This window comes from Phaseolus vulgaris, chromosome 4 (genome assembly GCF_051622355.1).
Source record: "Phaseolus vulgaris cultivar YP4 chromosome 4, ASM5162235v1, whole genome shotgun sequence".
NCBI classification, from domain to species: Eukaryota; Viridiplantae; Streptophyta; class Magnoliopsida; order Fabales; family Fabaceae; genus Phaseolus; species Phaseolus vulgaris.
The window spans coordinates 50058874-50079118 of NC_143501.1; the positions used below are offsets into that span (position 1 = coordinate 50058874).

The 20245-nt window shown below is 31.8% G+C and overlaps 5 protein-coding genes across 5 annotated transcripts; 3 read left to right on the plus strand and 2 right to left on the minus strand.

The window, feature by feature from the left end:
• Positions 1-1184: 1184 nt before the first annotated feature.
• On the minus strand, positions 1185-1754 carry LOC150028175 (arabinogalactan protein 41-like). Its single transcript, XM_090301871.1, has 2 exons — positions 1507-1754; positions 1185-1370 (listed from the first exon to the last, which is right to left on the minus strand). The coding sequence occupies exons 1-2, from the start codon at positions 1622-1624 to the stop codon at positions 1297-1299; spliced, it is 192 nt and encodes a 63-aa protein (XP_090157997.1). The 5' UTR covers positions 1625-1754; the 3' UTR covers positions 1185-1296.
• Positions 1755-4372: 2618 nt separating this feature from the next.
• Positions 4373-7219, minus strand: ATMND1 (Mnd1 family protein). The gene is made up of 10 exons (XM_068647392.2): positions 7083-7219; positions 6670-6750; positions 6447-6563; positions 6180-6218; positions 5851-5958; positions 5689-5751; positions 5549-5600; positions 5392-5436; positions 5024-5103; positions 4373-4756 (listed from the first exon to the last, which is right to left on the minus strand). The coding sequence occupies exons 1-10, from the start codon at positions 7083-7085 to the stop codon at positions 4685-4687; spliced, it is 660 nt and encodes a 219-aa protein (XP_068503493.1). The 5' UTR covers positions 7086-7219; the 3' UTR covers positions 4373-4684.
• A 2879-nt stretch (positions 7220-10098) lies between these two features.
• Positions 10099-15521, plus strand: LOC137838155 (putative LRR receptor-like serine/threonine-protein kinase At4g29180). Its single transcript, XM_068647396.2, has 12 exons — positions 10099-10540; positions 10798-11823; positions 12004-12142; positions 12267-12338; positions 12645-12716; positions 12790-12870; positions 13052-13194; positions 13320-13543; positions 13708-13840; positions 14103-14165; positions 14501-14723; positions 14977-15521. The coding sequence occupies exons 1-12, from the start codon at positions 10459-10461 to the stop codon at positions 15407-15409; spliced, it is 2691 nt and encodes an 896-aa protein (XP_068503497.1). The 5' UTR covers positions 10099-10458; the 3' UTR covers positions 15410-15521.
• A 1559-nt stretch (positions 15522-17080) lies between these two features.
• LOC137836548 (vacuolar protein sorting-associated protein 32 homolog 1) lies at positions 17081-17932 on the plus strand. The gene is made up of 4 exons (XM_068645217.2): positions 17081-17152; positions 17465-17564; positions 17639-17724; positions 17816-17932. Exons 1-4 carry the CDS (start codon positions 17081-17083, stop codon positions 17930-17932), a joined length of 375 nt encoding a protein of 124 aa, XP_068501318.2.
• Positions 17929-19471, plus strand: LOC150028176 (vacuolar protein sorting-associated protein 32 homolog 2-like). The gene is made up of 3 exons (XM_090301682.1): positions 17929-18277; positions 18563-18749; positions 19292-19471. Exons 1-2 carry the CDS (start codon positions 18098-18100, stop codon positions 18743-18745), a joined length of 363 nt encoding a protein of 120 aa, XP_090157808.1. The 5' UTR covers positions 17929-18097; the 3' UTR covers positions 18746-18749; positions 19292-19471.
• Positions 19472-20245: the final 774 nt, after the last annotated feature.

The following is a 20245-nucleotide window of genomic DNA, read 5'->3' on the forward strand; positions in this document are numbered from 1 at the left end:
CTATCTAGTTTATAAGACTATTCGTTATTGAAAAAATGTGTTAAATTTTTTGTATCGAGAATATTTTAAAGTATATAAAAAAAAATGTGTTAAAATTTTTGTATCAATTAGAATATTTTAAAGTATATAATTCAGTACAAATATTATTATAAACTGTTAAATTAGGCTTAAATCCCCTTCTTAATAATATTCTTTCTTAATAATATTCTATACATGTGTTTATGTTGAAAACTTTCACATTGTCTACCTAAACTCTTCATTTTCGGCTTATTGAAATCGTTTCTCCTAATTATTAGAATAAGATTCATATATAAATACATATTGAACAACTTGTTTGGTTAATGCCAAATAGTTTTAAGATGGTATCTACCAGAATAGGGACACCAAATTGAATACTGCATTGACATCCCAACTCAACTAATTCCCTGGTTTACATAGCTGTTACGATGATGAATGTTACTGGTACTGCTGTTGATTTTCTACATGAACGTTGTTCGTTTAGTTTATGTAGCTGGTGTTGGTCTCTTTCTGCATTCCACCCAGTTCAAATTATGGTTTTTTATCACAATGAAATTTGGAAAACGTTGAAATTCAAGAACTAGAAAATGATCTAGATAACTGTTTAGAATCTCATTGAAAACAAAATTGAGTTAAACTAATTCTTAGGGATGTGGAACAAAGTAAACATGTAAACTCCAAATTAAGTTTACTTTTGTGTTTTTTTGAGTAAAAGTAGGATATTTTTATGTTTGAACACAACTTTATGTGTGTCAAGCCAACAATGAAAAAAATCACTTGACAAATTTTGAAATTCGAACTATCATTGGAATTTATGAGTTTAAAATTAAAATTTCCTTGGAATTTATGACATTCTCATTTCATAAATAAGCACTTAATCAAGATATTCTACACTGTGTGGAGATGAAATAAACCATTTTGATTTAACCATTCCCCTTTTCAGAGAGTAGGGTTTATCGTGAACCCTTGGAATCTCAGCAACCAAAAGGTGAATTTAGAAAGCAAGTTGTTTTGTGGAGACCACGCGTATTAGAACTACTTCTCTCAGAAGCAAGAGACCCTAAAAAGCAAAAGAACCCCACTTGATGATTCTCCAGGACTCATGAAGGAGAGTGGTGTGTGCAACCAGAAAAATAGGTTAAAGGAATTTGCAGACATCAGAGACATACACAGCAAAAAGGAATTTCCTTGAAAGAATAGAGAAGAGATAAATACAATAGAGAATGATTGAAAGGAAAAGACAGTGAATAGATAAATGGGGTGAAAGGTTTCAAAAGGTTAGTGAATGATGTAAGTAAGAACCAGAGCCAGCAGCATTAGCACATAGGCAACTCCTTGGTCCACTGCTATCCCTGCACACCCAATTGCAATTCACAAAACCCAATGAGTCACCATGAGCAACAATGAAAAGGGTAGAAATGAAAAAAGAAGAAGAAGAAGAATCAGAAGCAAAGATAAGATTTTTTGAAAAGAGGGTAGAGTGCATACCATCACTTGTAGGGGCAGGAGCAGGAGGAAGGAGCTGAGCATTGATGGAAGGTGGGAGAGAAGCCAAAGCAAGAGCTATAATGGAGATGAAAAAATGCTGAAGCCTGAACATTTCCATTGCAATTGCAGGTGAAAGGGTAAGGTTGGTTGAATGGTTTATAAGGGAAGAAGAGAGTGAGAGAGAGAGAGAGAGAAAGAATGAAAAGCAGTGAAGATTGGTTTGGTTGTGAGAATCTTGGCAAAGATGAAGACACTCTGGCTAGCAATATAAGAGAAGAGAGGCTCAGTAGCCGTTGATGTGAGACACGTGTAGGGTGAGTATTGGATGCACGTTACAGAGTGTGGGTGTAGAGTATAGAATGGAGTAAGACCTGGTCCAACCAATGAATGATGCTTTGTTTTTTGTTTTTTGTTTTTGTTTCATAAGCTGCTGCCAGACTGACACAGATTGATTGGTGGAATGTGTACAACTGTATTCAGTTTTATTTTCAATTTCTTAAAATCCTCAAATCAACCAACCAACCAACCGTTGGCTTGGACGGCCACTGATGAAGCCAATAGCAACAGAAAACTAAATACTTCAAATTAAAAATTAAAATAATCACCTTATAATTTTATAATATTAAATTAAGTTTAAATTTATTTTTAAAACATAAAACATAGTGTTATATTCTTATTAATATGATAATATAATTTGATAGCTGTGAGAACAAGAAATACAGATAAGCAGGTATGTCCAGATAATTAATCACTTTTGAATTGGCAGTGCTTATGATCATTGTGCTTCCCAACTAGGAATATTCTACAGATTACGATTTTTTGTTGTTTAAATTAGAATTCGTGCTTTCATATACAACTTTCAATTCTTTTTCTACTAAAGTCATGCTTTGAAACATGTTTCTACCATTGTTTTTCTTCCAATAAATGTTGATTTTTTTTATTTGTATATTGAAGTTGTATCCTAATAAAAAGAAAGCCTTTTTTTTCAATTTTTAATTGAAAAGTAAAGAACAGAAGTCGTGTTTATAAGTATCGGGCACAAGTTTGGTATACGAATTAAAAAAGAATTTAACGTTTTTTAAAAGAAAAAAATAATAAAAATATATTTCAAAGCTCGAATTTTAGAAAAAAAATTGAAAGTGGTGCATGACTTTTAATTTGAAAGAAAATTTCATTAAAAATTAAAGTCATGTTTAGTTCTACAACATTATCTATTTTTGTAAATTTCTTAAAATTTATTTATTTTGTTAAAAATCAACAAAAATTACATTAGTTATGTAAATTTAGCATTTTTGAACAAGATAGTAACGGATAGATATTAGTTGTACTCGCTAATTATGCCCACTAGCCATTCTAGATTCCTTTGAATTCACACTGACTTGTATTCTAAGAATGTCTTCTAAACAGCATGATAAATATTTATTTTCTATTTAATTAAAATTTATAAAAATAAATATTTTTCACGTATACTCTATATGATAAATAAGAGTAGTTTAAGATAGTTGAGGAAGAATATTCGCCACTAGTTAATTAAAATTGTTTAAAATTAAAACTATGAAATAGATGCAAAAAAAAACATGAAATACTTTATTCAAATTTCTAAAAATACTATCACTTAAGGATTCGTATTTATAATATAAATTTCATATATATACTTTATTTTATGGGTGATTGCATGAATGAGAAAGGCCAGTTAAAAAAGTATTATAAACTCAAATATGCTGAAATTGTTAGGCTCTCTTCAATATTTGATTGTTCCATTACAACTGTTGAACGTAAGAAAAACAAAAGGTAAACAAAAATAACAAAAGAAAGTGATGAAATGTAAAAGGAAAGAAGTGTATGGTTAAGAAGGTTAAGATAAGAATTTAGCCTCTCCTAAAGGACGTGAGAATATAAAAAAATATATATATAAATAGTAAGTAGCCGATAAAAAATAAAGGAAATAATATTTATTATTAATTATCAAACAATGTTTACATATTCAATTTTATTTGCAATTTTGATCATTGAAGGTAGGGAAAGGAGGTCGTGTTTTGGAATACCTCATATAATATAATATGCAAAGTAAAATATTAGTTAAATATAATGTTATTAGTATGAGGTGTTAAATCCAAAATACATTTGAATTAAGATGACATGCAAATGCACCAACGACCACCCAGTCACTGTCTGATGCTTCAATGTCAGTCTCAGAAATATTTGAAAAGGAGAAGATGAAACCATGACTCATGATGTCATGATCACTACACCAACAAATATTTGAAAATAGATGACAAAAAAATATTTTTGTACAGTATATTTAATATAAAATTACATATTTAATAACATACCAAGAGATGCAGTTTGAAAATAATTTGTCCTGATTAAATTAGAGAACAATAATTTGATTGAGTTGGAATGGAGTGTACCTGACTGGGATATCCATATTCTCACCAAAGCAACAGAAATGCCAAGGAAATGAAGTTAATATCAACACCAAAACTAACAATCGGAAGAGACAAACTTTGTGTGTGTTAGTTAAACAACTTCCAAGTAGTCAACAAAAACCAATCACTGAACAAAGCAAATGTCATTCCGTCAGACAACAGAACACTGATGAATGAAAGTCAAGAACATAATTACAGACAGTTCAAGTCTCAACCTTTTAAATAATATAATAAGGGTCTTCCTTAATGTTTTTATTGAAATTTATAATGTGATTGCATTTAAAATCTGCGTCCTAATGTATTATTGATTAGCATTTGCCGTATTATTATTGTTATTATTAATGATAGTGATAATAGACATAATTTGATTATATTGTCATGTTCTGGAAGGATCAATTTTAGTTTCACAGAGCCATCATAAAATTTAAAAACAAAAGTAAAAAAAGAAAGGATCTATATATATAACACTGAGGATTGGAGCCTCCTTAAGGCAAGTAACAGCCACCAAACTCAGGATGGGGACCAAACATGCTTGGATAGAAGCAGAATACATAATCTGTAATATTATTGTGCCACAGGAAGCAAAGTGCTTCTTAATCTCTCTGATCAATACAGCAAGAGGGGGGAACAGAAAATAAAATACCATCTCAGAGGATGTCCTTGACTTGACAATGATCAACTCTGCATTTTATTATCAGTGTTTGAGAGCAGCACGACAACCAGCAGTTGGCCTTTGATAGGCTAAGTAATCAATCAGCAACTGCTTTGAGTGGGACGGGTGCTACTAACTCCAAATAGTCAAAATCATCTGTTAGACCAACCTGTGTATGGAGACAAAAGGTGCAATGCAAGACATATAAGAAACAAAGAGACGGGATGGTCAAATTTAATGAGATAAATTAAGCTATGTTTTAGCTGAGAAAACAGAAAATAATGTATAAAGTGGTGGGCTTGCTAATCTATCCAAGTTACATTCATTCCATTCGTGCACCCATTTCATAGGTAAAAGCAGCCCTGACAAATAGCACTTTAGCTGAGTATTTCACATAGAGATTTGGAGATTGAGGCATTTAACTGAAATGACTGACCTCCTTGTACAAGTTTTCAAGTTGTTCCTTAGCCTCGGGAAAATTGTTCGAACACCATTGCCTCAGGGTGAAAATGTTGTCTACAAATATTTTTGCAACAAATACAGATTATGCGTCTTTTTATGATAATTAATGCAGTTAGATATTTAGAGTTATCAGCATCATTAGGACTATACATTAATACAACCTCTTCTATCTATAAATCTCTCAAATAACATAAATATTTTCCTTCCCTATCTAAAACTTCAACATGTATCATTATAATAACGTGAAATGTGACATTTCACTACACGAGAGACTCCATTTTTCCCCGCTTAGATAAAACTGCATTCAGGGACAAAGGAGAAAGAAAGCATTGAAGGTAGAACCTGTCCATCTGTTTGCCGATGCATGGGCAACTGCAATTGCTTCCCCTGCCAATGTTAATACCAAAACATCAGTGTCCCCAAAACTACAAATTTATTAGAATTAACATCCAAAACGTCAAAGTTATGTACTGGTGTAAATAAATAAGCCTTTCTTAACTCATTGCTTCAAAGGCAGCCGGATCATTATCTCTATACTTTGCTATCTCAACCTGAAAATTTCAAATATTATTAGACTGTTACAGAACTGACATAATACTGATCATCACAGTTGATGCCTTACTATCAAATAATCCCAACCTGCAATTCATTATGATTTTGCTCAACGTCTTTCAGATCTGCAACGGCCTTCTCTCTTTCATCCTGATAAAATTGCAATATTAGGATATACGATGACCGGGCCTCTTATTTATACAGAAGCAGAGGGAATTGGAATCTAGCAAGAAATATGTCATAACTTACAGATTCCTCTCGCCCCTTCTTTAGTTCCTGACATTGATCAACAAGTTGAGCATGCCGATTTTTACTGCTTTGTAGATCAGAATCAAGTTTGCGGTACACACTTCTAAGCTGTGAATGAGTTTTATAATGTCATAATTAGTTTACATGAAGATACTATAACGAGTAAGGGTGTGTAAATGAATGAAAACGCTATCAGTAGAAACATAGCCAGCTTAACAGCTAGGTAGCTATATCTGAGGTGTTATATTAGTGTTACCCTTTACTGCCAATGACCAATTTATCAACATAAAGATGATACAACAGCAAAAGCTTTATCAACATAACTTCACCTGATTACCAGCACAGCTAGGTAGACTCCAGAAATACACCTGCAAGGTGAAGGTAGTAAATAAAAAAATGAGTAAATCATACTAATACTCTCTGAAAAGTTTCGTCAAATCGTACCCTTTTTTTATCCCTAAACCAGTTTTTTCTTAATTGTTGAAATACGTTATACTTTTTAGTCTATACATTGCATTGACACCCCTGTTATTCAAGAAACACATCACTGATACAAGAATTGGAAAGGAGCGTCGTTGGTTTGGATGATAACTTACAGAAGTTCCTATCTTATCTCTGGAAACAAGGTCATCATCCACTAAACTTTGTACAACATCCTTCACGGACTGAGCAATGACACCCTTTTTGGGACCCATCTTCTCGAGCTCCTTCAGCTGAAACAACAAAAAACATAAGTAGAAGCACATACACCAGTCAATAAATTACACGATAAAAGAAAGAAAACAGTTCTATCAGGTATGCAATAACGATGGTGATTACCAGGAAGAAGTCTTGGGACTCGTAAAAGATTTGAAGCATCTTCTCGCGCTTCTCTTCCAAAGAGAGACCCCTTTTCTTCGACTGCACCAAGCAAAGCACACCAACCAAATTGCAATTCATGACAAGTTCACAAACACTCAGGGAGCTGAGCTCCTTAACACAATTTGCAGAAAGCCATAGAACAATTTATGATCGGTTTACGTTTTTGAGCCAATCATGATTATTCTCACAACAAAAAAATGTAAAAAAAAAAAAAACATCCATACGAAAATACAGTGTGAGCTGATTCAACCTAGCAATTCGCACGATATAATACAAAGCTGTGATGAAAATTAATCATTGCATAGAATCCTTTGTGAAATGATCGAAAATAATAGAATGAATTGAGGCAGAGAGAGAGATCCGGCGGTTACCATTGCGGCGGATTTGGACGGCAACGGAGTGACACAGAAGATTCTAGAATCGCGATTCTACAATTTTTGGCGGGAAAATGGTTGAGTCAATTTTGGTACTTCGTCTTCAATTTCCCACACACATATACACAGAGACGTTTTAACAAATTTTTCGGAAATTAGACGAGAAAATAAGATTGTGAAAAAAATTAATTTTCGTAAGAAATAATTGAAGAATTGTAAAATATAAATTAAGATTTTTCTCTTAATTATAATTTTGATTCCTATAATTTTAAAATTTGTAATTTTTTCCTGATTTTCTTTTCCTTAATTTTAATCTTTTAACTTTTAACTACAGTAAGTTTGGTTTATAATTCGTTTTATTTTCAATATAACATTTAAATTTTGATATCCTAAATACTATATAATTAAACTAAAATAAATTACAGTTGAAATTATAATAAATTTTATGTGTATGCTCTTACAACTTTTTGAAAACATTGTCTCAAAATTAAACATATCAATAAATTTATAATACCACTAATTACATTATGTATTTTGAAAGTATATTTTACATTTATTAATGTGTAAAGATATTGTTTCTATCTCAAGTCTTTTATTATTTTGTTTTTATAAATATTTGGATGGATTAAGAAGAGAAAGTGTTTATAAATAATTTCTTACTCCAAGTCTTAAATAATATTATCGTAATTGGAATTATGGCGATAAATATTTGTTAAAAAGCAAAGAGTCACTAATATTTTATCGAAATTTTTATTAACTTAAATTTTTGGGGTTTATCATTCATTTACTAATATGGATATTGTAGCTAATCTCATATAACATTTTATCCAACCTAGTGAAAAAAAAAGTAATATATCCATTATATATTCACAAAGTTATAGACTTTTTTTTCAAAATAACCTTGAGTATTACCCCACTATTCCTTTTCCAACTAATTTCATCTACCACTTCGTTTATCATAAGGATACTTGCTATCTTTTTAGTAAATGTTGATTAAGAGTTTTCTATGATTTTTGGAAATACTTTCTTTTTCATATTAAACAATACTTTAGACATAACCTTATCCATATAGTCAATTAAAGATATAAACTTAAACTCATCCAAATGTATTGGATGAACTTTTTTAATGTACTTGTACTTGTCAGGGGTACTCGGAATCTCGATTCAAGCATTTAGGTATGGTCAGCTCGATCGTGAATTATGTTTAGCTTGGCCTGAGTGGGGTATGAGCCAAAAAGTGTGTTACGAGTTAAGCCTAAGTTTTCCAATAAACTTATGTGAAAAAGGTAGTTAAAAGTAATATAAGAAATAATTGAATTGGTTGAAGCTACTCCATTGCTTTTACTACATCTTATTGTATGTTCTTCCGTTTTTATTTTTACTTTTATGAAATTAAAGTTAAATGTGTGAGTACCATTACTTTTGTACTTCCAGAGTGTCACACTTCTTCTTTGTTTTTTCTAACTTCCCAAAATTTATAGTCAAAACCCTATTATCATTTTTTCTGAAAATGTCAAATCTATATTTTCAAACTCAATTTTGATTACCTCTCTAACCTTAATCCTTAAATGTATTAAAATAATATGATTCTCTTAAGTTAGTACAATTTAAATATTTCAATAACATTTCCCCTAAAACATATATTATTTAAAGTTTTATTATCTTGTGTCATTATTTTGCCACTTGAATTACGTGAGATGATTATTACATGACATTAGCTTAAACACAAGTTGCCACGTGGAGGGTACTAGGCACCTTCATCCACTAATTAAAACCAAAATGGAAATAATTGACCACATCATTCACTAATTAAATAATAACAAAAAATAGCCACCAATGGTGACCAATTCAAAATCTATACCTAATCCTTCATCTTCTTCTCTAATGAAACCACCACGAAATTAAACTACCTTCAACTTGAACCATTTATTATATTATTTATTCATGTAATAGCAATTTTTCATTACATTCAATTAGTTAACTTCTCATTAATTTCCATCATGGTTAATAATTTAATATTACTTTGATTCTAAGCTAATAATTCAACATTTTTCCAAATTGTAATGAGAATTCCAACCCTACATGGAATCAAAGTTTATCATTGAATGAAATTTCAACATATATTATTAAAAGATTGAGAACAAATTCAAGTTAGTGCTGATATTTTCATAAAATTTATGTTGAGTGGAAGTTCTTGGACCACACAACCCATGTGTTTTATAAGAATGTCTATTATGTTCCCACGCACTATGAGTAATGAAAATACGATACTATTTTCAATAAAATTATAGAAAATTTAAACTTACTTTTAACCAATTCAATCGTAATTTTTTTTCAATCAAATAGTACATAAATCGAATTTTTAAAATTAACTCTGAAATTTAAAGATCTAAAAGATAACTTATGGTAGCTTTTATTATTATAAACCATTACTTCATCAGGGAATATCATTATAAATATCCTAATCCTTTTTATTCTCATTATGATGATTAAATAATTTTCTTTTGAAGTTTTAGATATCAAAATCGAAAAGTAAAAAATCAGACAAATGTTTTGTTAATACAAAACAGATTTGATGTCGCAAAAGTGACATTGGGTGACCCTTATGCTATTTTGTAAGAGTTTAAGGTTTGAGTACAGGTGCGGAAGTTAGAGAGTTTCGAACCAAAAAAAGGTCGAAAAGAAAAAAAAGAAGTGACCACGTCGGAAGAGAGAGAAAGAAACAGTGATCTCGTCGAAGGGAAAAAGAAAGAAACAGCAATAAATACAGAAAAAAAAACCAAATATACCACAAATCATAAATGTTTTTCTTTCTCATAAAACTAAATTCCAATTTTTTTTTTTCCCAAAAACATAAAAGACAAGTAAAGATTCCACTTCCAAAAATCAAATTTCAATCGTGGAATTGGAAAACCCACATTTTTTCTTGATTACCGAAAATAAAAGATAAAAATTCAAACTATCCTACTTCGAAAACTAAATTTTGAATAGATTTTCGTGCTAAAAAAATATCGGGAGGGAATAATTTTAGTTTGTGAAACAAAATGAAAAGTTGTCCACTTCGTGATTTGTTTTAAAAATCCTTACTATTCACGAAAAAAAAGTCATGCAAACTGTTTTGGGCGTGATTCTCTTCTACTTGATGAATCAATTTTTTAGACATTTAACTTTTCAGTGTCTGGTTTTGTCAAAGCCGACAAATGCGTGTCCAGGTTTACATGTGAACGTTTGACTCATTCATTTGTTTTCCGACCTTGCTACTTCCTACTCTCTAATGTTCCAATGGAAGTTCCTGTCTTCAAGAATACCCACAACCACCACTTTTGAAACATCATAGCATACTATTTGATACTGCCTTCTCCGCTATCCACCGATGAGAAGTTCAATTGGGTTCATATTGTTGCTCACACTTTGTGTTGTCCTCGTAGCTTTAGTTCACGCACAGCAACAAATAGGTTAGCTACAAATGAGTTTTGATGTTTTTTTCTTTTTCTGCAACGTTATTAATTGATGCCATGGAACATTTTCTCCAACATTCCTTAGAGGGGTACTGATATTACTCTTTGTCTCTTTGTTCTTGTTTATCATCAATCACTGAGATAATTAATGGTTTCTCAAGACAATTAAATAAACCTTAGTTTTGTTTAACCCATTTTGAAGTGCAAACAAGCTTAGTTTTGTATTTCTTAATCTATCTTTTCTTTTTGTTCAGGCTTTATAAGCATTGATTGCGGTAGTTGGCAAGATTTTTACACGGATGAAGAAATTAATATAAAGTACACCGCTGATGGAGGCTATATACAAAGTGGGGTTAATAGGAACATCTCCTCTGAGTATGCATACCCAAACAATCCCACTCTGGCACAAATACTCTCAGATGTCAGAAGTTTTCCCCACGGGGAAAGGAACTGTTATAGTTTAACATCTCTAAGAAGTGGCAGTTTGTATTTAATCAGGGCTTCCTTCATGTATGGAAACTATGATGGAGAAAACAAGCTTCCAGAGTTTGATGTTTATGTTGATGTCGATTTCTGGTCAACAGTGAAATTTAGAAATGCCTCAGAGGAAGTTGTACTTGAAATAATCAGTTTTGCACAATCAGATGTGATATATGTTTGCCTTGTGAACAAGGGAGCAGGAACTCCTTTTATCTCAGGATTAGATGTTAGACCACTTAATAGTTCTATTTATGGCACTGAGTTTGGGGAATCTGCTTCTCTAACACTTTTCAAACGATGGGACATTGGGTCACTCAATGGAAGTGGTAGATATGAGGATGATGTTTATGATAGAATCTGGTCCCCTTTCAATTCTTCATCCTGGGATTCTGTCAGCACTTCCACGGCAATAAATGTCAATGATGATGGCTTTAGACCACCATTTGAAGTTATTAGGACTGCTGCAAGACCAAGGAATGGCAGTGATACTTTGGAGCTTTCTTGGACCCCAGATGATCCAAGTTGGAAATTTTATGTCTACTTGTACTTTGCTGAAGTGGAGCAGCTTGAGAAAACCCAGCTGAGGAAATTCAATATATCTTGGAATGGATCTCCATTGTTTGATTCCATAGTACCCCGCCACTTGTTTGCAACCACCCTTTCTAATTCAAAATCTTTGGTGGCAAATGAACATCGTATTTCCATACACAAAACAAGAGATTCAACCCTTCCACCCATTCTTAATGCAGTTGAGATTTATGTAGTGAAGCTAGATGGACTTGCAACATTTGAAGAAGATGGTATGATGCGTTTTCTTAGCTAAAATTTGCTGTGCAAAACCAATGCATTACTGCTTAGCCCTCTGAGACTTTAATAAAAACAAAATCACCATCAAACAATCAACAATCATATCACTTGCACTTGTTTTAGAGTTTGAAATGATTATGCCTTTAAGTGGATTCAATTATATGTGAACACAGTTGATGCTATGTTGGATATAAAGGAAAGCTATAGAATTCAAAGAAATTGGGTGGGTGATCCATGTGAGCCAAAGAACCATTCTTGGGAAGGCTTAAAATGCAACTATAGCACTTCACTTCCTCCCCGAATTATCTCTCTGTGAGTAATCTCTTTGTATGTTTTTCCTTCTTCCATTCTGAATGTCCTAGTTGAAGAAATCAGTTTTGACTTTTACATTATATCCTTACATTCAAGCCTAGAAGTAAGCGTTTTCTTTTTCTAGGAATATAAGCTCCAGCAGTTTAAGTGGAGCAATAACTTCTTCCATTTCCAATCTCTCCTCGCTGGAATCTTTGTAAGTACACATGACACAAAATTCTGAGTACGTTTACCATCACTATGCTTTGAGAAATTGTATTCATGAAATCTCTATACAATAATTTGTACAATAAAGAGTAAGATAGAATGAGAAGACAGAAAAGCATGTAATAAGATCATTGCAATGTGAGGAAGACAGGTAAAGAGAAAAAGCATTGTAGAAAATTATTTTATGAATAATATAACTCGTATGGCTTTAACCTGTACACAATTTCACCATTGTAATGAAGAATGGTTTCTTCGTCATATATATAATATGACAAACCTACAATTTTTTATTCAGGGACTTGCACAACAATAGCTTAACGGGAGCAATACCTGAGTTCTTGGAAGAATTGAAATCCCTTAAATATTTGTAAGTGTATGGCCTGATATATGCAGCGGCAAATAGGTACTAATGGCTAATGAAAGAAAAATAACTTTTGTAGGGACTTAAAGGACAATCTATTTTCGGGTTCAGTTCCTGACACTCTTTTAGAAAGATCAAGGGATGGCTTACTTACATTGAGGTATGTCCTGCTGTAATAGACTCAGATGTTTATAAAGCTTGGCTAGTTTCATTTTTCATATAAATATTAGGAATCATGGTAAAGAAAGCCAGGGTTGAAGTATGGACCACGAAGCACATACATACTTTTAGAGGTGTCATCAAACATTTGATTTCATTTCTCATGTTTTCATCACTTTCAGGGTGGATGATCAAAATCTTGGTGGCTCAGGAGGGAACAGTAAAACTGTTAAAATTGTTGTTCCCATAGTGGTATCAGTATCAGTTTTAGTTATATTGGTTGCTTTCATTCTCTTTTGGAAATTTAGAAGAAATGAACGATCAGGTACTTCTTGCTTTATTGATATTAACTGTTTCCATCTGATTCTCAAAACCTGAAAAACAGACATAAAATAAATGAGCAAAACAAAACATTAACCAAACTTTAATTTACTTTCCTTTTGAACAAAGATGAGGAGATCAGTATGCTCAACAAAAGAGGGAAAAATGTAACAACGAAGAACTGGCAATACACATATTCGGAAGTCATGGAGATCACCAACAACTTTGAAATGGTCATTGGCAAGGGAGGATTTGGAACTGTGTACAGTGGGCAGATGAAAGATGGCAAAGAAGTTGCAGTGAAGATGCTTTCTCCATCGTCAACTCAGGGCCCTAAAGAATTTCAAACTGAGGTAATTAGTACCACATTCTACCAATGGATTATACTACTTAGATTCTAGGGAAATGTTATTCAACATCAGAACCATCCAAAGAAAGCAATCATGGCTAAGCTTTTGATGATAGTTCAGCACAAAAATGTGGTATCCTTCATTGTATACATGTACATGGCTTGCAGGCTGAGCTTTTGATGACAGTTCATCACAAAAATTTGGTATCTTTCATTGGTTATTGTGATGATGATAACAAGATGGCTCTCATATATGAGCACATGGTCAATGGCAGTCTGAAAGATTTTCTCTTTCTCTCAGGTACTCCTACACTGCTCCATATTCAGTTTAATTGAAATTCACCGAGAGAAGGAAGGTTATTTATGTTGTCATCTACTCATAAATCATTAAGATAGTTGATTTCTATAAAAACTACCTTGACCATTTTTAATTGGTTGAAGATAAAATTGGCTATGTAACAATGCATGATTATTAACCTTTATTTGTTCACTGCAATACTTATAGCATCACAAAATAAATAAACAAAGAGAGCATGTTGCAATAAGATCTTTCATGATTGCAGATGGAAATTCAGATTGCTTGAGTTGGGAAAGAAGAATACAGATAGCAATCGATGCCGCTGAGGGTCAGTATAAGCGAAAAGTGCTTTTCTCTTATCCTTTAGACGTTTACTTTTTTTCATATTGGTATCAAATGTTACCAAGTCTCCAGATCATCAGATTTTGCTCCTTTTTCTTAATTTTATTTTGGAAAAAAAAACTCTCAAATTTAATTCACCTTACTAAATAATGTTTCTTGGTTTATATAATCTAGTCTAAGAGCATGTTTTTACATTTTTTATCCATGACAGTCACCTGGACGAATAACATGTTGCCGTGTAACTGTATAAGTGGTTTTGTGCAACTACATTCTTTTGGTATTTGTGTTGATGTTTGATGAATGATGTGTTTGAACTTGAAGGGTTGGATTACCTACACCATGGTTGCAAGCCACCAATAATACACAGGGATGTAAAGTCAGCAAACATTCTTTTAAGTCAAGATTTAGAAGCCAAGATAGCAGATTTTGGCCTCTCCAAGGAGTTTAGGAAAGATAACCAAAAAGAACAATCTCATGTGATTTATACTGATGCTACAGATGAAAAATCTGCAATAATGGGCACAACAGGGTACCTTGACCCAGAGTAAGTCCTTATCAGAAGATTCATTTTATTGTTCAAATTGGAATTAATTGCTTATAGATAAAAATGTCATTTGATCTGATATTTATGTACTTGAATTGAATTGTTCCATTTCTAGTCAGAATAAAAATCAAATTGAAATTAATATTTTTTTATGATATTTGGTTTAATGGGTAGGCCTTAATGTGCAAATATAGTTTTACTGTTTTATCATGGACTTGCTACTTTGCCCTAACTACACTGTCCATTTATTCAGGTACTACAGATCAGGGAGCCTTAATGAGAAAAGTGACATATTTAGCTTTGGAATTGTTCTACTTGAATTGATCACAGGTCGTCCTGCAATATTCAAAGGCAACAAAATAATGCACATACTTGAGTGGATAAGACCTGAGCTTGGAAGAGGAGAATTGAGTAAAATTTTAGATCCAAGGCTCCAAGGAAAATTTGGTGCAAATTCTGGGTGGAGAGCTTTAGGAATAGCAATGGCATGTTCTGCATCAACCTCCATTCAGAGACCTACAATGAGTGTTGTCATAGCAGAGTTAAAGCAGTGTTTGGCAATAGAATCTCCTAGTGACACTGAAACATTTGTGCCCCCTCCTAAACAAGTCTACACCGAATTCTACAGTTCATCAGAAGCATATTCTTATGATAGTGAATCTATCACCTATCCTTTCCCAAGATAGCAGGTAGTGTAATTATACATTGTAAATTTTTGTGAAACCTTATTAAAGGCACTGGGTTACTGCAACAAATGGCACTCCCTTGCCGTATTTGGTGAAAGAAAAATGTTACTTTTGAGAATTATTAATTATTTGGTGACAAGATATCAGTTTATAACTGTGATGGGGCATAATATAATTCTAAAATTATTTTATTTTAATAAAAAATTATTTTTTTTCGAGTTGTAAGATTGTCAACGTATACACTTTATATATTACTTTTTAGGCTTACTTAGATTTGAAATCTCTTATATGCTTTTAAGTGGGTTCTTACTAAATTTTCTTAATTAGATTAGAGTATTAAAAGATTCACATTTTAAATTTATGGGGTTTAATTGTTCTAGGTGACGTCACTCTTACTTATCTTCACATATTATTTTGTCTTAATTTTAAATAATGTAGTTTTATGATTAATATAACAAGTGATTTTTATTATTGGTTGAAAACGAAATGAAAAGAAAAACAAAAACCTGAGAATGCGGAACAAATGTAGGATTAAACAATAGAACAATACTCATAAAATAGGTTTTTTTTATCATTATGGGGTTATTTTTTTTGGTTTTTACCAAAATGTGGTCCGTTTTAAAAAAATTATAAATTTAGGCAAGTCGTGCCAATTCGGCACGACTTCGTATGCAAAAGTCGTCCTAATTAAGCACGACTTCTGTCATGTCATACTGAAGTCGTACCATTCTGCCTTGTAATACTGAAGTCGTGCCAACTTGACACGACTTCTGTCACGTCATAAATTTGTAAATTTTTTTAAACGGACCACATTTTGGTAAAAACAAAAAAAATAACTCCATCATGATAAAAAAACCGATAAAATAAGTGGTAGGAATAAATGTAAGTAAACTAATGTAAGTTTTTCTATCTTCCACGTGCGCAACTCTAACCACATCCTTGTTACACAATCTCTCAACATCATATTTATGTTTTGGTTTTGCTTTCGTCTTAGGTTTTTTTTTTTTTTTATCTTCATTCAATACATTTTTGTTTTCACTTTATTTTCAATATTATCCAAGTTGTTTCTTTTCATTTTGAACTAAAACAAAAAAAGTCACTTATTATTAATGTCCCACATATAATTCTCGTTATTAAATATCCTTGAATACCTTTATGGTAACTCTAACACCCAACTCCAAGCTTATTCTATAATCTCCCAAAATCGTATTTAGATTTTTGTTTGTTTTTCTTTTCATTTATGTTTACCTCATCAAAAAATAAGTTACTTGTCTTAGTTAAAATATTTTAATATTTACACAAAATAATACGTGGAGATAACTTAATAGCAGAATTAAAAGACTCAATTAAAAAATATAAAAAAATTTAGCACTTACTAAATTAAGAAAATTTATTAATGACTCATTAAAAATATTTAAATTTACTATGCAATTGAACTTAACTAAATCTAATCTATTGTTATTATTATATTTAAAATGAGATATTTCTATTATTTTGTTAATTAATAATATTATTATTGTTGTCACGCACAGAATGAAAATATTAGGTCAGGTAGCAACGTAGATACTCATCCTCACAGCAACACTAACGTGAAAGAGCAAAAAACAGCCATAATAAAAGTGAACACTCCAATCAACGCAGTACTAGGGTTTCAATTAATCCATTCTGATCATGTTTAGGAATTTCTTTGGCAAATCTAAACCAGAACACAATCCTATTGCCGTATTAGACAAGTTAAACCAGGTTCATTCATCATTGTTTCTTCTCTTTTTGGCTATGCTATCTTATGCTGTGTATATAATATCATCATGTCATCGTATACAACATTGCTCCTTTTTGCTCTTAATTCTCCTCCTCATGCAAGTGCTTTCTAGTTCAAATTTATCTTTTACATGTTGTTTGATTGCATCATGTAACCATATATAGATGTGTTCAAATTTTTATGTTAAACATCATTATTCAACTGACATTTCAGTTACGCTGACACCTTAACTAATAACAATCATCTGCCATAGAATTTCTATATTTGAATGTTCTGTTATTTTGATTACGCAGACACTTGAATTGCTTGAGAAAAAGGAAGATGTGCTTCTGAAAAAAGTGAATGCAGAAAAGGAAAAGGCCATAGAATTCATCAGAGGAAAGAACAAAAGGGGTAGGTTGGTTGCTGATCAATCTCCTTCTACGTATGTGTGGGGTGCATGTGATTTGAACTTCTGTTTGATGCAGGGGCAGCGCAATGTGTGAAGAGGAAGAAGTTATACGAACAGCAAATAGAGCAGCTTGGAAATTTCCAGTTGCGTATTCACGACCAGGTGAGTGTGAAATCAAAAGATGATTTAGTTTTTGTTTTTGTTTTTGTCTTGAGCTTCTTTTGGATCTCATGTTGTCTGTTTTGTGTTACAGATGATAATGTTGGAAGGTGCCACAGTCACCACAGATACAGTAGCAGCGTTGAGAATTGGAGCAGCTGCAATGAAGGCTGTGCAAAAAGCAACGTGCGTAGTGCAGTTTATGTTTTAAATTTTGTACACTAATAATACCTTGAAATTATGATATGAAGAAAGAGAATGTTTGTGATTTCATGCAAGAATTGAAATGTTAGGGAAATGGGGTACGAATATATCAATTCTCAATTTGTTATGATTTAACTAATAATATTTTCTGCATTTCTCATAACTCTGCACAATGTTTATTCAGCTAGTTACTTTTTGGTCTATGATATTGTTGAGTTGCAACATCTTTGATTTCAGGAAAATTGATGATGTTGACAAGACTATGGAGGAGATCAATCAGCAGACTGATAACATGAGAATGATTCAAGAAGCCTTGTCTGCTCCACTTGGTCCAGCTTCTTATATTGATGAGGTCACCTTCCCAAATCAAATGATTATATATGTATCTTTAGATTGTACCATACACACACATACTATTGAAGTTATCAGATAGTGAAGAATTTTCATGATCTTACCAATCTGTATGACACATCTGATATTTGAGTGCTGTTCATTTCTTTTCATAATTTGAAAAACTTGAATACTGTTACATTAATTGAGTGAATCTATTGATACCTGGTACATTCAGATTACAGTGTTGTGCTGTCATAGAACACAATGCATTTATGTGGATGATTCTGAGTTGTTTTGCTTTCAGGACGAATTGGAAGCTGAACTTGAAGAACTGGAGGCTGGTGAGTTGGAAGAGCAGCTTCTTCAGCCAGCAGCTACAGCCCCTGCAGTCTCGGTACAGCCCCCAGCAGGATGGCAACCTACTCTCCCTGTAACCACTTCTGAGGTAGATGAATTGACAGCTTTGCAGGCTGAGATGGCACTTTGACCAGGTCCATTTCTCTCCTAAAACACTGTTCATGTATTGTTAATTTGTTACCTATTTCTTATTTTTAAATTCCGACTCCTTTCACCTTATAAACTGGTTTTATGAGATTGAGTTAGGTTTAAAGTCTATTTTTTAATATAGTATCAGAGTTTCAAATCTATTATAAGAAGTGTTTGGTGGACTTATCAGACCACCTGCTATCGGCCCACCCATAAATATGTTGTCCCACGCTTAAACTGCAATTCTTGGCATGAAAGAGTGTGTGAAGATCCCACATTGACTAGAGATTAGAATATTTTATTATTTATAAGTGAATGCGAATCTTACCTTGTAAATCGGTTTTATGAGATTGAAATAGAGTTAAACAATATTTCTTAATAGTTTCAATCAACTAGTGCTGCATTTTTCATCATGAAAGTTTAATATGTGTGTATGTGTTCCATTTTCATGGTGTTGGCATGTGTGATGTGTCATAATTTGGAATGAACTGCTTAAACATGTGAGAAATTGAGAATCTGAATTTAGTCTATTGTTGTTATTTTGCAGACATTTTTGTGCATCATGACTAGTAGTTGCTTCAGTGAAGAATTGTAACCACAATTATCTCAAGAGTTCTGTTGGAAATTGATGAACAGAGCAGAGGATTTCTGAAATATTTTTCATGCATTTGGCTAGAGTGACCTTAGTTTCTATTTATATTTTTCTATATTCAATTTTTAAATTAACACTTTCCATGAAAAATATATCACGAAAAATATATCATCTCCTTATTGAAACTTTTACAAAACTTCTGTCTCTAAAATCTATGAAGTTGAAAAATGAAAATATAAGTAGCGAATTAAGGGAAATCTAAGTTTAATGATACATTAATAATTCCAAATTTTTATACAACCATATTATAACTTCTAATATTATTATTTTAATATAATTTAATTACAAATTTAATCTTTACTATATATATTTATTCTAAATCTTTCAAATCAAAAAGTTATATACAACTTCAAAGTATTGGAGATATGAAACTATCATTTTCCTTTCAAAGTTGATTCCTCTCTCTAGTCATTGTTCAACTTAAAGTGATTTCTATAAAAAGATGCAAAATTTCAATATTCATATGTTCATTATTTTTAATTACTATGATTTTCTTGCACATTTAAACTATCAATTAAATTGGCTTTTCGGATAATGTTTATTTTTTTTATACAATCCCTTAAATTTTTTTTAATGTATTTGTTCATCTAAAATTTATAGTAGTTCAAGTATTAATTTATTTTATTTAAAAAATAGATATAAACGTTGATTTAGTTTAGTTTGACATAAATTATGTTGAGAAGAAAATATAGATATTCGACAGTATTAATTATTGTAGCGGAGGATGAATAATTCATATACCAAATCTGAAAAAAGTTAATGTTATTAAAAGTTATGGATTTTAATTTTATTAATTTATTTCATCACTATTTATTGTAATGTGTGTTTTTAGTTTATTTATATCGTTAT

Bases quoted from the DNA above. Each gene is read 5' to 3' on its own strand.
- LOC150028175 (XM_090301871.1), bottom strand. From the start codon at position 1,624: ATGGAAATGTTCAGGCTTCAGCATTTTTTCATCTCCATTATAGCTCTT. The intron at 1,371-1,506 runs GTATGCACTCTA...TTGGGTGTGCAG, and splicing joins TCCTGCCCCTACAAGTGATG to GGATAGCAGTGGACCAAGGA.
- ATMND1 (XM_068647392.2), bottom strand. The intron at 6,564-6,669 runs GTAATCACCATC...TTGTTGTTTCAG, and splicing joins AGTCCCAAGACTTCTTCCTG to CTGAAGGAGCTCGAGAAGAT. The intron at 5,104-5,391 runs GTTCTACCTTCA...AAATATTTGTAG, and splicing joins ATCGGCAAACAGATGGACAG to ACAACATTTTCACCCTGAGG.
- LOC137838155 (XM_068647396.2), top strand. From the start codon at position 10,459: ATGAGAAGTTCAATTGGGTTCATATTGTTGCTCACACTTTGTGTTGTC. The intron at 13,195-13,319 runs GTACTTCTTGCT...TTTTGAACAAAG, and splicing joins TAGAAGAAATGAACGATCAG to ATGAGGAGATCAGTATGCTC. The intron at 14,724-14,976 runs GTAAGTCCTTAT...CCATTTATTCAG, and splicing joins ACAGGGTACCTTGACCCAGA to GTACTACAGATCAGGGAGCC.
- LOC137836548 (XM_068645217.2), top strand. From the start codon at position 17,081: ATGTTTAGGAATTTCTTTGGCAAATCTAAACCAGAACACAATCCTATT. The intron at 17,153-17,464 runs GTTCATTCATCA...TTGATTACGCAG, and splicing joins TATTAGACAAGTTAAACCAG to ACACTTGAATTGCTTGAGAA. The intron at 17,725-17,815 runs GTGAGTGTGAAA...TTTGTGTTACAG, and splicing joins AGTTGCGTATTCACGACCAG to ATGATAATGTTGGAAGGTGC.
- LOC150028176 (XM_090301682.1), top strand. From the start codon at position 18,098: ATGTTTATTCAGCTAGTTACTTTTTGGTCTATGATATTGTTGAGTTGC. The intron at 18,278-18,562 runs GTCACCTTCCCA...TTTTGCTTTCAG, and splicing joins CAGCTTCTTATATTGATGAG to GACGAATTGGAAGCTGAACT.